General features: G+C 43.4%; 1 protein-coding gene across 1 annotated transcript in view; it reads left to right on the forward strand.

The window, feature by feature from the left end:
* Nucleotides 1-16,961, forward strand: part of LOC120993648 (eosinophil peroxidase-like) — a 39,422-nt gene that overhangs the window by 15,026 nt on the left and 7,435 nt on the right. The window contains exons 6-12 of the mRNA XM_040422126.1: nt 2,959-3,165; nt 3,536-3,851; nt 5,360-5,520; nt 5,685-5,937; nt 6,067-6,237; nt 7,765-8,002; nt 8,413-8,621. Coding sequence (XP_040278060.1) covers nt 2,959-3,165; nt 3,536-3,851; nt 5,360-5,520; nt 5,685-5,937; nt 6,067-6,237; nt 7,765-8,002; nt 8,413-8,621 — 1,555 coding nt within the window. The remainder of the gene's footprint in view (nt 1-2,958; nt 3,166-3,535; nt 3,852-5,359; nt 5,521-5,684; nt 5,938-6,066; nt 6,238-7,764; nt 8,003-8,412; nt 8,622-16,961) is intronic.

Genomic DNA, 16,961 nt, shown 5'->3' on the forward strand with positions numbered 1-16,961 from the left:
CAACTCTATGGAGCGTACAGCCTATTGTCGTCCTATGTACAGATATTCCAGTCTCTGCTGTGGAACTCTGCAGCTCCTCCAGGGTTACCATAGGTCTCTGTGCTGCCTCTCTGATTAATGCCCTCCTTGCCCGATCCGTGAGTTTTGGTGGGCTGCCGTCTCTGGCAGGTTTGCTGTTGTGCCATGTTTTTTCCATTTGGTTATGATAGATTTGATGGTGCTCCTGGGGATCATCAAAGATTTGGATATTTTTTTATAACCTAACCCTGACTTGTAACATTGTCCCTTACTTGTTTGGAGAGTTACTTGGTCTTCATGGCAGTGTTTGGTTAGTGATGCCTCTTGCTTAGGTGTTGCAGCCTCTGGGGCCTTTCAAAAAAGGTGTGTATATGTAATGACAGATCTTGTGACACTTAGATTGCACATAGATGGACATCATTTCACTAATTATGTGACTTCTGAAGGTATTTGGTTGCACCAGAGATTTTTATGGGCTTTCTAACAAAGGTGGTGAATACATACGCACATGCCAATTTTCTGTTTTCTATTTCTAAACAATAGTTTTATTTATATATTTTTATCATTTCACTTCACCAACTTAGACTATTGTGTTCTGATCCATCACATTAAATTCAGATTAATAAAACATTGAACTTAAGGCTGTAATGTACCAAAATGTGAAAAAAGTCAAGGGGGGTGAATACTTTTGCAAGGCACTGTATAACAAAAGTGGTGGGTACCCCCACAAAAAAAGTAAATGTCTCAATAAGTTGTCATGTGGCTGTAAGTATCAATTACAACTTGACAACTACATCTCATGCTGTTCACAAGTCGACTAAGGCTACTTTCACACTTGCGGCAGAGAGATCCGGCAAGCAGTTCCGTCGCCGGAACTGCCTGCCGGATCAGGCAAAACGTATGCCAACTGATGGCATTAGTAAGACTGATCAGGATCCTGATCAGTCTTAAAAATGCCTGATCAGTCGAAAAAATGCATTGAAATGCCGGATCCGTCTTTCCGGTGTCATCCGGCAAAAACGGATCCGGCATTTATTTTTTCACCCTTTTTTCAGTCTGCGCATGCGCATACCGGAGATCCGGCATTCCGGTATTCTGAATGCCGGATCCGGCACTAATACATTCCTATGGGAAAAAATGCCTGATCCGGCATTCAGGCAAGTCTTCAGTTTTTTTTAGGGCTCTTTCACACCTGCGTTCTTGTCTTCCGGCATAGAATTCCGTCGTCGGGGCTCTATGCCGGAAGAATCCTGATCAGGATTATCCCAATGCATTCTGAATGGAGTGAAATCCGTTCAGGATGCATCAGGATGTCTTCAGTTCCGGAACGGAACGTTTTTTGGCCGGAGAAAATACCGCAGCATGCTGCGCTTTTTGCTCCGGCCAAAAATCCGGAACACTTGCCGCAAGGCCGGATCCGGAATTAATGCCCATTGAAAGGCATTGATCCGGATCCGGCCTTAAGCTAAACGTCGTTTCGGCGCATTGCCGGAGCCGACATTTAGCTTTTTCTGAATGGTTACCATGGCTGCCGTGACGCTAAAGTCCTGGCAGCCATGGTAAAGTGTAGTGGGGAGCGGGGGAGCAGTGTACTTACCGTCCGTGCGGCTCCCCGGGCGCTCCAGAGTGACGTCAGGGCGCCCCAAGCGCATGGATCATGTGATCGCATTGGACACGTCATCCATGCGCATGGGGCGCTCTGACGTCACTCTGGAGCGCCCCGGGAGCTGCACGGACTGTAAGTATACCGCTCCCCCGCTCCCCGCTCCTACTATGGCAACCAGGACTTTAATAGCGTCCTGGGTGCCATAGTAACACTGAAAGCATTTTGAAGACGGTTCCGTCTTCAAATGCTTTCAGTACACTCGCGTTTTTCCGGATCCGGAGTGTAATTCCGGCAAGTGGAGTGCACGCCGGATCCGGACAACGCAAGTGTGAAAGAGGCCTTAGCCGGATATAAAACCGTAGCATGCTACGGTTTTCTCTTTTGCCTGATCAGTCAAAACGACTGAACTGAAGACATCCTGATGCAAACTGAACGGATTACTCTCCATTCAGAATGCATGGGGACATACCTGATCAGTTCTTTTCCGGTATAGAGCCCCTGTGACGGAACTCTATGCCGGAAAAGAAAAACGCAAGTGTGAAAGTACCCTTACTGTATGCTGAGGCATGGCATCCCACTCTTCTTGAAGGGCAGCCCTCAAGTCATTGAGGTTCTGGGGTATAGAGTTACGAGACTCTACACGGTGACTCAGATGATCCCATAGGTTTTCAATGGGATTCAGGGCTGGAGAAAGTGCAGGCCACTCCATTTGAGGTACCCCAGTCTCCAGCAGCCGTTCCCTAATGATGCGACCTCGATGAGCTGGTGCATTGTTGTCCATGAAGATGAAATTAGGCCTGTGTTGTCCATGCAGAGGCACAATGACTGGATTAATGATATTATTCAAGTAGTATGGGCTTGTCACTGTACCATTCTCAAAGTGTAGGCGGCTATCATTTTTGATCAGCGTGAATCGCCTTTCATCAGTGAACAGCACTGAGACCTACTGATCCTTCGTCCAGCGTAGATGCTCCCTGGTCCATGCAAGATGGTGATGTCTGTGTCCGGTGGTGTGGTCAGGTACCCTTGCAGGTCGTCTAGCAGTGCACACAGACCACGCTGATGTAAACAGTTTCAAATAATCTGACATGACACTTGGGTGCCTCTCACCTCCCTTAAATGTGCCTGGAGTTGTGTGGTATTAATCATCCGGTTCCGCAGGTCATTGAAGTGGTCATCAGTGTGGGATGTGGCCAAAGGACATCCACTTCTATGCCTTTCTGTGACTCTCTGTATCTCTGTGGCATATATATACATGTTTAATGACAAAGACTTGGACAGCGAGATATAACAATTTCCCATGAGTTACCATAAACAAACAAATTCTTCAACAGGCACGTGATGTGTCAAATGAAGTAGTGAAGTTCCACACTGAGTCATTGACATTGGATGAAGGTAGATCGCTCATGTTCATGCAGTGGGGTCAGTGGCTAGACCATGATACTGACCTCGCTCCCGACACCCCTGTAAGATCAACATTCTTTGAAGGCGTTGATTGTGAAAAGAGCTGCGTGCAGGCACACCCTTGTTTCCCATTAATGGTAAGATTTTTTTTTATCACGGGTCAATGTTCTGGCCATATGTTAATATATGTGGATTTGAATTGTTTGTAACCAAATTCATCAGTATGAAAGAAGTAACAACAGAACAACAACATACACATATCACAACTGAAATTAAATTTTTCTATTTAAAATTATTTCAAATCCAATGACAACTTTTATGTTTTGGGTGGACTTCATCTTTTGGAAAACTTAATTCTGAAGTTTAAATTAGTTTACTACAACATCAAATCATTTTCTGTAAAACATGTGCACTATATCAGATCTACATTCACATTATTTTGCACGATGGAAGGTACACATCTAAAAAGTCTTGAAACTAATTAAGTATAATTTTTTTATATTTTAGATCCCGCCAAATGATCATCGATATGTTAATGGATCTGAATGTATCCCCATATTTCGCTCAGCCCCAGTGTGCAGTTTGGTAACTCCAGTTCGTAGACAGATTAATGCCCTGACCTCATATGTTGATGGAAGCCAGGTGTATGGTAGTGACATCAAACTAGCCACCATGCTTCGTAACAACACTAACCAACTAGGTCTATTGGCAGTTAATCAGCAGTTTACTGACAATGGCTTCCCCTTCCTGCCTTTTAATGGAAATACAGAAGACCAGTGTGCCAGGACAAACCAGTCATTAGGAGTTCCTTGTTTTTTGGCAGGTGAGGTTGAGTAAGATCCTTTGATGTGCTTGATGGAATTGAATGTGTAATCATTAGCTGTGTTAGTGAAGGTGTGAATGGCTATTAAACTACTGGGATGATGTTTACAGATGGCTGCTTCAGCCTAAATACAAGGCCTCCTCATCTACTCTAGTAAGCCAATTAGTTAACTTGAGGGTGTTTAAGGTTCCCCTTTAGTCACAACATGTGCTACTGGGGAATAAATGACACATCTGTGCCTCAATCTGTAGTAATTGTCCCCAGAAATTGTCCTCACTGCCATACTGTATGTCTGAAAGAGACTCTTCCACCAGAACAGAGTATTTATTTTTTTTTTTAAATCAACAATGAGTTTTTGGCTGTTTTTCTTTTTCATTTTGGCAGTATTATGCCATTGAAAATGTAATACAAAATACTGTCCTTCTGTAACAATCAATGTCATTGATTAAACCTTCTACATTGATAAGTCCTCTATTGTCAGTTTACTGCTGCTGTGAGTGATAAGATAAGGATAAAATATGAGTATGTCAGCTGTATTCTTTTAAAAGGCTTAGATAAAGATGTCCACATTGATTAGTGTAATGGCTGATGACCTAAATTGAGTAACACCCCCTCTCTCTGACCGCACTGAATGGCCAGACTGAAATAGTTAAGCAAAGAAGAGGAAGTTAAAGAACCAGCACAGGAAGCAGTATACATGGAGTGACTGCAAAACATAATATCCAGAAAACCGTCCAACGTTTTTATACGGAAAATGTTACATAGTTTATTCACATAAAAGGCTGATAGGTGTCCCTTTAACACCCTTTTATATCAAGGTTCATTCAACTGCTCTGAAATGAATTATTCCACTGAATATGCTGTTTCAATTTTCAAAATGAGCTTGGCTGACCTGCGCCTGTCCATGGGTAGGATTGGTACTGTTTTGGGTGAAAAAAAGCGGAATATTTTTTCTAATTGTGGGCAACTAATTTAAGATGCTTCTAGACAGGCTAGCACTGCTTCATTCACCTAAATAGTAGGTGAAGCCAGGGTCAGAAAATCTGCATTGAAGGTGGCTTGTGATGACAGACTTGGACAGTGGGGGCACTTCTCTGAATAGCAGCTCAACCAACTGTAACTCTATACAGACATGGGAATGCAGCACTCAAAGCTAATTTTCTGCGTGATGGTGAACCTTCAAGCACATAGAAAAACATTAATGGAAATCTCTTCCCATCCTATATAATAGGTTGGTGTCCATTTGGGGGCCTAAATTGAGCTTATAAATTCTCTTTAAGGTCATCTTCACAAATACATATTATTTCAAAATAGTTTTTATCTTTAACGTCAGTAGGTCAAAGACACTGAACATTGGTGTTTTGAATTTTAGTTGAGTAAACTCTTCAAAGACAGGAGGCTAATCCTTCTATGAACACAATAGCCACAAAGAAGTAATCGAATATTATCCCACAATGTATGAGAAAACAATCTTGGTACAGTTTGGTGATGACTTAAATTTCTTTCAGGGGACAGTCGAGTTAGTGAACAACCAGGACTGACAGCCTTCCATACCCTCTTCTTGCGAGAACATAACCGTATTGCGACTGAGCTGCATGAGTTAAACCCAAGTTGGTCAGGAGAAATATTATATCAAGAAACCCGAAAGATAATAGGAAGCATCCAGCAGGTGTAGTGTATATATATAATGCTGCTGTTCTCCCGTGTGGCACTGGGGTCCTCCCAGGAGTGGAGGTCCAGTTGTGAATGCAGCACATGCTTCACCTATAGCTACACTACTGTCTAATCTATCTTTCTAAATATGTATATGACACTTTTCTTTTTGGTTGACAGAAAATAACATACAAAGATTGGCTGCCAATGCTGTTGGGCAGTGAGATGTCAAAAGTTCTTCGCAGATATAAATCTTACAATGAGGATGAAGACCCTTCAATATCAAATGTGTTCACCATTGCCTTCAGAATGGGTCATACCCTAATACAGCCATTTATCTACAGATTAGCAGATGGTTACAGACCCTATAATCCAGAACCAAAAGTCCTGCTCCATAAAACATTCTTTACCACATGGAGGGTGGTGAGACAAGGTGAATTATTCTAAATTTGCTTCTCAATACTCATAATTATATATTTTTTAACATTAGCTATTGTTCATGGACCTGTGTCAGGTCATTCAGCACCATACTCTGTTAATGTATATTATACCGTTCATGCAGGTGGAATTGATCCTCTACTCCGTGGAATGATAGCCAATAAAGCCAAGCTAAACTGCCAGGATAAGATGGTGGTTGATGAACTAAGGGAGCGTCTCTTCGAGATGATCAATCACACTGGTCTTGATCTAGCTGCTCTTAATATACAGAGAGGTCGAGATCATGGTTTACCAGGTAGAGTAAGAAATTTGCAGTAGCATTCTTAGTTTAGAAAAAGGCTAGACAATTACAGAGAAGATGGTGGAAAGATTAATAAGAATCAAACCCCCCAGTTCACCCTAATGTTACACCAGAATCCCATATTTGTGACCGTTGTAGCCAATAACTGGCATTAACCAGGGGCGTAGCTATAGGGGAAGCAAGGGAAGCTGCTGCTTTGGGGCCCGAGCTCAGAAGGGACCCAGCCAGGATGAGGGCTAAAAGATTTAATTGTCAGGACCCCCTCAACAATATTATAAAATGACATTATATACAGAGACACTGTAAAAAACGGACAGAGCGGCTGCTGGGCCTGGTCTAAGAGAGCGATTTTGACTAGCCACAGAAGTGGGGGTTGCAAATGAGGAGGGGGTTGGAAAGAAGTTGCTTGTGGGGGGTTAGGGCATTAAAAAATGTGCTTTGGGGCCCAGTCATTTCTAGCTACGCCACTGGCATTAACGGTTAATTGCCCAGAGCGGCAAGTTACCGCTTTGCCTCTGCAGTCATGTGCTGTTCTTGTACATAGTATCGATAAGACTAGTGATTGGCTGCAGTGATCTCATAAGTAGGAAAGGAACATCATCACATGCCAGAGATGGACGCCAAGATGCTGCAACTGTGATTAGTGTTTTTTTTTTTTTTTTTTTTTACATAACCTTCTTCCAGTAATTCATTTAAAATTTTAAGCCCAACCATAAATCCATGACAGTATACACTCATCCTTACAAAGCAAGGGGCCGGATCAATATTTTGTATATTTTTGTAAAAAGTAAAATAAAGTATTGTGGAGATATATGCATGTGATTTGGCTTAGGGAGGGCAGGTTCAAAAATCAGAACCCCTTTAATGAAATTTTGGCCAGTATCTTCTCGTCCAGTCCTGGCAAAGTATGGGTGTCATCACTGATGTTATGTACATTGTTGGCAGGAAGCTCTGGAAGGAGGAGAGGCCAGCCTTAGGCTCCATTCACACGTCCGGGCGGATCCGCAACACACCCGCCCGGCACCCCTATAGAAATGCCTATTCTTGTCCGCAAGCTGCGGACAAGAATAGGACATGTTCTATCTTTTGCGGAGCTGCGGACCTGAAGATCGGGGCCGCTATCCGCAAATGCGGATGCTGACAGCACACTGTGTGCTGTCCGCATCCATTCCGTCCCCATAGAAAATGAATGGGTCCGCACCCGTTCCGCAAAATTGCGACCCATTTGCGGACGTGTGAATGGAGCCTTAGGCTGGATTTGGTTTGATAACTGCATCTGGAAAAAGCCGAAACTGGAACTATGACTTGTTAACATCCAGAGCTGCAGTGGTGATTGCAATAGGAGAGGACACAGTAAAACAAAATAAAATATTCTGGGGATATCTAGATGTCATTTTGCTTAGAGTGGGCCTTTTTCTTCTACTGTATTAGCTATTTTAATGTCTTGTGGTCAGACAGATTTACTATTGTTACTATAGTGAACCTATTCCTATATTAACTTTTCTTTCTTTACCACACAAGGATATAATGCATGGAGAAGGTTCTGTGGCCTTTCTGCTCCACGAAACGTAGATGAACTATGTACTGTACTGAAAAATAGGAAGCTTGCCGAAAACCTAATAAAATTATATGGGACGCCTGAAAATATTGATGTCTGGGTTGGAGGAGTTTCTGAACCTTTGGTTCCCAGAGGAAAGACTGGAAAGCTGCTTAGTTGTTTAATTGGAGAACAGTTCCGTAGAACTAGAGATGGAGATCGGTATGTATCAATTCTCAGTAAAAAAAACAATACAATAATGCCTCATTCTCACGTAAGTGTTACGGTCAGTGATTTCCATCGATTATTGTGATCCGTCAGGTCATAGTGCGTGTCTCCACGTACTAGGTTCTCACACTGTGTGCATCAGGACGTAGTGGAGAGTGAGCTGGAGCTGCAAAGTAGTAACATTGCCTGATCAGGAAAAGAGATATGAGCATGGGGTGGAGAGTGAACCACCTGACTGCTTCCCGGCTCCACAGCTAGAGCCGCACTTGAAGAAACAAAGAGCCGCATGCGGCTCAAGAGCCGCAGGCTTGGCCATCCCTGCTGTAGAATAAAATAGCATTTTAAGAAGTTGCTTCAAAGAGCTGAAAACTAAATGTCTGACTGTTCCATCCTTGTTTTTCTAGGTTTTACTATGAAAATCCTTCCGTATTCAGTGAAGCCCAAAGAACATCAATAGAGAGAGTGACTCTTGCACATATCATATGTGCTAATACCAATATAAAAAAGGTCCCTCGAAATGTCTTTATGGGCAATCAGTACCCAATCGGTTTCATTCCATGTTCCTCTTTAACTAAGCTGGACCTGCGACCTTGGAAAGGTGTGATCACAAATAGTAAGTAGAAATGTAAGACAAATGTTTTAGATTACCTGTCAGCTCTCTGGACATCTGTTTCGTAAAGAACTGTATTCTCCATAAAACCCCAATTCTAGAACACCTTTTCTTATGATTCTGTGTTAGCAGGGGTGCACTACCATTGAGGCCAGGTGGGGTGATCGCCGCAGGCAGCACCAGGAAAGGGCAAGAGGGGGGGCAGCCGAAGGGCCATGGGCTGAAGGGTAGGGGTTAGGTTAAGAAATTAGCATTTGGGAGGGAGGGGCGCTGTTTTAGTTTTCACCTCAGGCAGTAGAAAGGCTAGGCGCACCCCTGTTTGTTAGGATCTAATCATACGAAGAGATCTGTTTCAGAAATTTCTCTGACTGTACATTTGGATGGGGTTTGTAAAATTCCATGTACAGAAACAACTCCACTCAAATATATAGAACAGATTTTCACTTTATGAAACATCTGCAACAGATGCCTGAATATGTCCTTATTCCTTCTGGAAGTATATGAATAAATGGACAAACTGGATGTTACCATTCTCCTGCCAGGCAGTGCTGACAGTGTCAGAATGTGCAAGGAATAAATCACAAACAATAGAGGTGCTGCACTCTCCACATCACAGTGGAAGGATATTAGGATGGAACACTCCTTTTCCGATATTCCAAATATGTAAAACGCAACAGCACGTGCAGCGACCCCCTGAGGAGCTGATGCAGAGGATGGGAGTGGTATTGGCCCTGAGGTCGTTGCTCCCTGGTGATCAGTGCATTGGAAATGTTGTTTGAATAATCAGGCCAGAAGTAATCATATAACAAGTCTGTCTTTACTTGTGGCACATCCAGCAGCAGTAAATATAAAGTGTAGTTTCTTTGGCACCCGATAAGGATGTATGGTGGCATGTTGGATGGCAATTGATTGGCATGAAAAGGCATTTGTAGGCATAAGTGTCCACCGTAAGATTCAGACTCAAGCTTTGTTTAGTCTACTGATTGTTTAGGTGATGGGTGTCTGACCTGTAGTCCCTCACCATGTAGCAGTGTCCATAAAGCTGTATTTCACTGAACGCTGTATCTCTGATGCTTTCTGGAAGCAGAATTTGCTGATCTCCCTGGAGTGTTGGTCTCCCAGGAGAAGAATGTCAGGTTCCTAGGAGCAGGAGCTCTGGCATGTGCTTCTTCTTCTCTCTCTAGCGAGACTAGAACTTCCCTTCCTGGCAGGAAGTAGGACCATCCCACTCCTACCAACATTTGACAACCTTACCCTCCTCTGCTGGAACGCACGGCCAATTCATGAAAAATACATAACACTACATAACTACATACAATGATTTCTCAGATACCCCCCCAGATCAGGGCACTGCTCACTCAGCCTTCTCTTTAAAAGGAAATGAGCCGGTTTATCCACCACATGTGCTCACACAATGTTTTGCCTCACAGCAGAACCTTTCTCAAGCAATTACAGGGTGCCATGTGTCACATAGAAATAGCAATGCACCACAATAAACATATTAATAGAGATGATCGAATCAATTCTAAATTAATTCGAATTTGACACGAAATTTCCAAACATTCAGGTCAAATCCTCATCCAAATTTTTAACAATTCAATTCAGATGAATTTTTCAAAATGACATCACCAATTTTACAGATCAGAAGACAGGAAAGGTGAAGAAGTATAATTACATGACCCAGGCGGTGCGTGTGTATACACAGTGGCAGGCTGTTTCTGTCAAAAAGCAAAAAATTTTAGGCCACTTAAAAAAATATAAAAAAATCAGCCATGCCCTTACCCATAGCCATATAGGTAATTGCCTATAGTAATAATAAATTTATAGTGCAATGTGGTTCCACCTACTTTAGTGAAAGTACCCCTAGTAGACATCTGGCGTGGAGCTGTGCCTTTTTAAAAAGTCGTTTGTGACACAAAAGTAATCTGAAATTATTACCAAATTTTCACTTCAAATCTGTGGGTGGCGTTGGAAGACACAGTGCTCAAACAGTCACAGAATTGTAATCCCAAAAAGTAAAAAAAAGACCCTACTTGCGACTTTTTGAAGCCAGAATTCTGGCATGCAGAGCTTTTCAATGGGTTGTGATGTTGATGACTAGAGATGAGCGAATTTCTCACGAAGCGCACTTTTTTGTAAGTAGCGGGTGCAATTACAGGAAGCTGCGATAGGGCCGCCCCCGTCATTGTACCCCTCAGATGCCGCGTTCATACATGATCGCAGCATCTGAGTGTAAAATTAACAATAACAAAAAAAATGTAATCAAACTTACTGCCTCCATCTACTCGCGATAGGCCGGCTGCAGCCATCTTGCTTGAAGATCTCGGGCGAAATCCTGTGCGGCGCAAAATTACCTCACCACGCCAGCCGGCGTGATAAGGTAATCTGGCAACGCACATGATTTTGACCAAGATCTTCAAGCAAGATGGAGGCTGGCGGCCCCTCATGAGCAAAAAGTTTTGAATTTTTTTATTTTTTTATTTTTTATACTATTTCAGGTTAAATCGATTCACTAACACAAAGCACGAGACAATTCGGCTTCTAGGCAAATTGAATTTATCCTGAAATTCGGATTGAATTCCTCTTCGTGGGATTCGATTCGCTCATCTCTACTGATGACTTCAGGATAGGTCATCAATATGATTGGCTTCTTCACATTCCCCCCTTAATTTATATGGAGAGCGCAGTTAGAACACTAATTCCCATTTCTACCCACGACAGTGTTGTGTGGTATGTGCTAATATATGGCTACAAAGGTGGAGGAGAAAGAATACTCAACAGCACAAACTGTGGGGTATAAGGCCCCATTAGACCGAACAATACTCAGGCCAATTATCGGGAGCAGAAGTTCATAAGAAGGCTTGTTCTCAATAACTGGCCTGTATAATCAAGTGTTTCACTCGTTCATCAGGTGATCTGCAGCATTTAAGACTAGGTTCACACCTGAGCGTTTTACAGCGCGTTCCTACGCACTGTAAAATGCTCAACAGGCAAAAACCAATGTTTCCCTATGGGCATGTGCCACGGCTGAGGATGGGGAAAACCCTCAGCTGTGCGATGCCAGAACATGTTGGTCGCTGCTAGGCCAGGACAGGAATCAGGGAGCAGGTCACCTCCTATCGCGTCCCTAATCTGACCCTGACTCCTAGCTGTATGAGCCGACCCTGATGGTAGGAGGGCTCATACTCGGGAACCTTGGGGTCCCTACTAGCCCTCAGGGTGGCCCTGAACTAGGAGCAGGGTAAGACGACCTGTTCCTCCTAGATGCGGACGAACAGGAGTCTCACAGGCCAAGCTGCAAGGAAGGGGAAACAAATACAACATATGAATATGGCAGGTGAACTAAAGCAGTTCCAAACCTACCTGCCACAGCCACGCTGACTGGAACCCGTGCATAACTACTGCTGTCCACAAACATATGAGGGACACAGAACACAACACATATCACACAGGTAACCAGGACATCCATAGTTGCAATAAACCGATAGACCATAAAGACATCTTCAAACATCAGACATAAAGTTTATGACCACAAGGGTGGCCCTCACTGGCAGATGGTATATAACCAGAAGGATGCTTCCAGCTAACCCTGGCTGAAGTACCCCTCAGATACAGGCATCCAGCGGAAGCTAAATAGCCCAAGTGGCCACACCCACACAAACACCCAGTGTTCACATACTAAGAAGGGAGTTAACCCTTCCTACACCAGGCAAGGGAAAAAGCCACTTAACGGGGAAGTATACAATAAACAATTACACTGCAGCTGTTACCGCAGGCAACGACATGCGTGGCAACCATGTCCTGGGAGTCAGCCAGAAGGCCGAGACACTGCCACCACATGTACACAATACAACACGTTGCCACGGGCAGCCACAAGTGAAGGGAAGTGTCACAGTGCACACCTACATAAACCTCGTGCACACCAGATATACAAAGTGCATACATACAAGGAGAGGTTGCCAGGAGTAACCGCATGCACTTGACAGCAAGCTGCCCAGCAACAGCTCAGGCTGCTATACTGCCAAGTGCAAACATGTTGCCAGCGGCAACCACATGTGAGGCAACAAACCAGCCGCCCTCACCATGTGGTTGACAATAAACAAAACCGCAGGCAACTGCACGCGGGTCCAGGAGTCACGACCATTACCATGGTCGTGACAGCATGGTTCTCACCTGAGCGTTTTACAGCGCGTACGAATGCGCTGTAAAACGCCCTACGCCCCAAGAAGTACAGGAGCTTCTTTGGGGCATATTGTCGCGCGTTCCCGCCCATAGACTTCAGCGGGAACGCGCCCAAATGGGCATTTGCTTGTTTCCGCCCATTAAAAACGCCCGATACAAACGCCCGATAAAAACGCCTGTAAAAAGCGCTTATCAAATACGTTCAGGTGTGAACCCAGCCTTAAACGGGTAGATAATCAGGAACAAGCATTAAGAAGTGAACTGCCATAGCCCCTACAGAGAAATTTCCCAGCGGGCTGATACCCAGGGGGTCGACCCAAGCCCTCCTCATGGCCGCTGGCTGGGTACATACAGTTGCAAGAAAAAGTATGTGAACCCTTTGGAATGATATGGATTTCTGCACAAATTGGTCAAAAAAAGTGATCTGATCTTCATCTAAGTCACAACAATAGACAATCACAGTCTGCCTAAACTAATAACACACAAAGAATTAAATGTTACCATGTTTTTATTGAACACACCATGTAAACATTCACAGTGCAGGTGGAAAAAGTATGTGAACCCCTAGACTAATGACATCTCCAAGAGCTAATTGGAGTGAGGTGTCAGACAACTGGAGTCCAATCAATGAAATGAGATTGGAGGTGTTGGTTACAGCTGTCCTGCCCTATAAAAAAACATACACCAGTTCTGGGTTTGCTTTTCACAAGAAGCATTGCCTGATGTGAATGAAGCCTCGCACAAAAGGGCTCTCAGAAGACCTATGATTAAGAATTGTTGACTTGCATAAAGCTGGAAAGGGTTATAAAAGTATCTCCAAAAGCCTTGCTGTTCATCAGTCCACGCTAAGACAAATTGTCTATAAATGGAGAAAGTTCAGCACTGCTTCTACTCTCCCTAGGAGTGGTGTCCTGTAAAGATGACTGCAAGAGCACAGCGCAGACTGCTCAATGAGGTGAAGAAGAATCCTAGAGTGTCAGCTAAAGACTTACAATACAGGGAGTGCAGAATTATTAGGCAAGTTGTATTTTTGAGGATTAATTTTATTATTGAACAACAACCATGTTCTCAATGAACCCAAAAAACTCATTAATATCAAAGCTGAATATTTTTGGAAGTAGTTTTTAGTTTGTTTTTAGTTTTAGCTATTTTAGGGGGATATCTGTGTGTGCAGGTGACTATTACTGTGCATAATTATTAGGCAACTTAACAAAAAACAAATATATACCCATTTCAATTATTTATTTTTACCAGTGAAACCAATATAACATCTCAACATTCACAAATATACATTTCTGACATTCAAAAACAAAACAAAAACAAATCAGTGACCAATATAGCCACCTTTCTTTGCAAGGACACTTAAAAGCCTGCCATCCATGGATTATGTCAGTGTTTTGATCTGTTCACCATCAACATTGCATGCAGCAGCAACCACAGCCTCCCAGACACTGTTCAGAGAGGTGTACTGTTTTCCCTCCTTGTAAATCTCACATTTGATGATGGACCACAGGTTCTCAATGGGGTTCAGATCAGGTGAACAAGGAGGCCATGTCATTAGATTTTCTTCTTTTATACCCTTTCTTGCCAGCCACGCTGTGGAGTACTTGGACGCGTGTGATGGAGCATTGTCCTGCATGAAAATCATGTTTTTCTTGAAGGATGCAGACTTCTTCCTGTACCACTGCTTGAAGAAGGTGTCTTCCAGAAACTGGCAGTAGGACTGGGAGTTGAGCTTGACTCCATCCTCAACCCGAAAAGGCCCCACAAGCTCATCTTTGATGATACCAGCCCAAACCAATACTCCACCTCCACCTTGCTGGCATCTGAGTCGGACTGGAGCTCTCTGCCCTTTACCAATCCAGCCACGGGCCCATCCATCTGGCCCATCAAGACTCACTCTCATTTCATCAGTCCATAAAACCTTAGAAAAATCAGTCTTGAGATATTTCTTGGCCCAGTCTTGACGTTTCAGCTTGTGTGTCTTGTTCAGTGGTGGTCGTCTTTCAGCCTTTCTTACCTTGGCCATGTCTCTGAGTACTGCACACCTTGTGCTTTTGGGCACTCCAGTGATGTTGCAGCTCTGAAATATGGCCAAACTGGTGGCAAGTGGCATCTTGGCAGCTGCACGCTTGACTTTTCTCAGTTCATGGGCAGTTATTTTGCGCCTTGGTTTTTCCACACGCTTCTTGCGACCCTGTTGACTATTTTGAATAAAACTCTTGATTGTTCGATGATCACGCTTCAGAAGCTTTGCAATTTTAAGAGTGCTGCATCCCTCTGCAAGATATCTCACTATTTCTGACTTTTCTGAGCCTGTCAAGTCCTTCTTTTGACCCATTTTGCCAAAGTAAAGGAAGTTGCCTAATAATTATGCACACCTGATATAGGGTGTTGATGTCATTAGACCACACCCCTTCTCATTACAGAGATGTACATCACCTAATATGCTTAATTGGTAGTAGGCTTTCGAGCCTATACAGCTTGGAGTAAGACAACATGCATAAAGAGGATGATGTGGTCAAAATACTCATTTGCCTAATAATTCTGTACAGGGTGTAGTCTCTGGCATATGCTAACATCCCTGTTAGCGAATCTACGATATGTAAAACACTAAACAAGAATGGATTTCATGGGAGAATACCACAGAGGAAGCCACTGCTGTCCAAAAAAAACATTGCTGCACGTTTACAGTTTGCACAAGAGCGCCTGGATGTTCCACAGCAGAACTGGCAAAATATTCCGTGGACAGATGAAACCAAAGTTGAGTTGTTTGGAAGAAACACACAACACTATGTGTGGAGAAAAAGAGGCACAGCACACCAACATCAAAACCTCATCCCAACTGTGAAGTATGGTGGTGGGGGCATCATGGTTTGGGGCTGCTTTGCTGCGTCAGGGCCTGGACGGATTGCTATCATCGAAGGAAAAATGAATTCCCAAGTTTATCAAGACATTTTGCAAGAGAACTTAAGGCCATCTGTCCACCAGCTGAAGCTCAACAGTAGATGGGTGTTGCAACAGGACAACGACCCAAAGCATAGAAGTAAATCAACAACAGAATGGCTTAAACAGAAGAAAATACACCTTCTGGAGTGGCCCAGTCAGAGTCCTGACCTCAACCCGATTGAGTTGCTGTGGCATGACCTCAAGAAAACGATTCACACCAGACATCCCAAGAATATTGCTGAACTGAAACAGTTCTGTAAAGAGGAATGGTCGAGAATTACTCCTGACCGTTGTGCACGTCTGATCTGCAACTACAGGAAACGTTTGGTTGAAGTTATTGCTGCCAAAGGAGGTTCAACCAGTTATTAAGTCCAAGGGTTCACATACTTTTTCCACCTGCACTGTGAATGTTTACATGGTGTGTTCAATAAAAACATGGTAACATTTAATTCTTTGTATGTTATTAGTTTAAGCAGACTGTGATTGTCTATTGTTGTGACTTAGATGAAGATCAGATCACATTTTATGACCAATTTGTGCAGAAATCCATAACATTCCAAAGGGTTCACATACTTTTTCTTGCAACTGTAACTAATTAATGCTGGGAGTATCATGTACTTATACACCTGGCCAACAGCCACAGCTCCTGAACTCAAAAGTATCACCATCCTCAGGACAGTGATACAGTAGAATACTGTGGCGAGGGCGCCAGTATTTTATGCTGCACTGTCATATTTGGTTCCTCTGGGGCTGTATTCTGTGCTTTACTATGGTATTACAGGTCCCGCCTACTTTTGTATTTCACTTCTACTTCTGTTGCCCTTTCTTCTATCAATTTGGACCTGTCTAAAATTTGGTGCCACTTTTAGGTTTATTCCAGGGCCACTTTAAGTTCCCAGTCCACCCCTGCGGGCTGGCATACAAATGTTCATCCCCGATAATCTGCCTGTATATCAGGCAGTGAACATCCACCTTAAGAAATGGAGTCCCCCTATCAACCCCTTCTCCACGCATCTTTGTGCGTTGGTGTTGGCAGGAGTAAAAGAGAACCCCTTTCATGTGGTGCATGGACAATTAATCTATATGTTGAAGTTGTAGGTGGGTACACAGGTTTAGCTGTAAAGAGTCAATATAGCAAAACTCATGCCCCCACCTGTAAATTTATATGAGGTGCAGGTAATATCTGTTAAAGTTGCGGGCAGGTGAGTGCCT

Source organism: Bufo bufo, chromosome 3 (genome assembly GCF_905171765.1).
Source record: "Bufo bufo chromosome 3, aBufBuf1.1, whole genome shotgun sequence".
Taxonomy (NCBI): domain Eukaryota; kingdom Metazoa; phylum Chordata; class Amphibia; order Anura; family Bufonidae; genus Bufo; species Bufo bufo.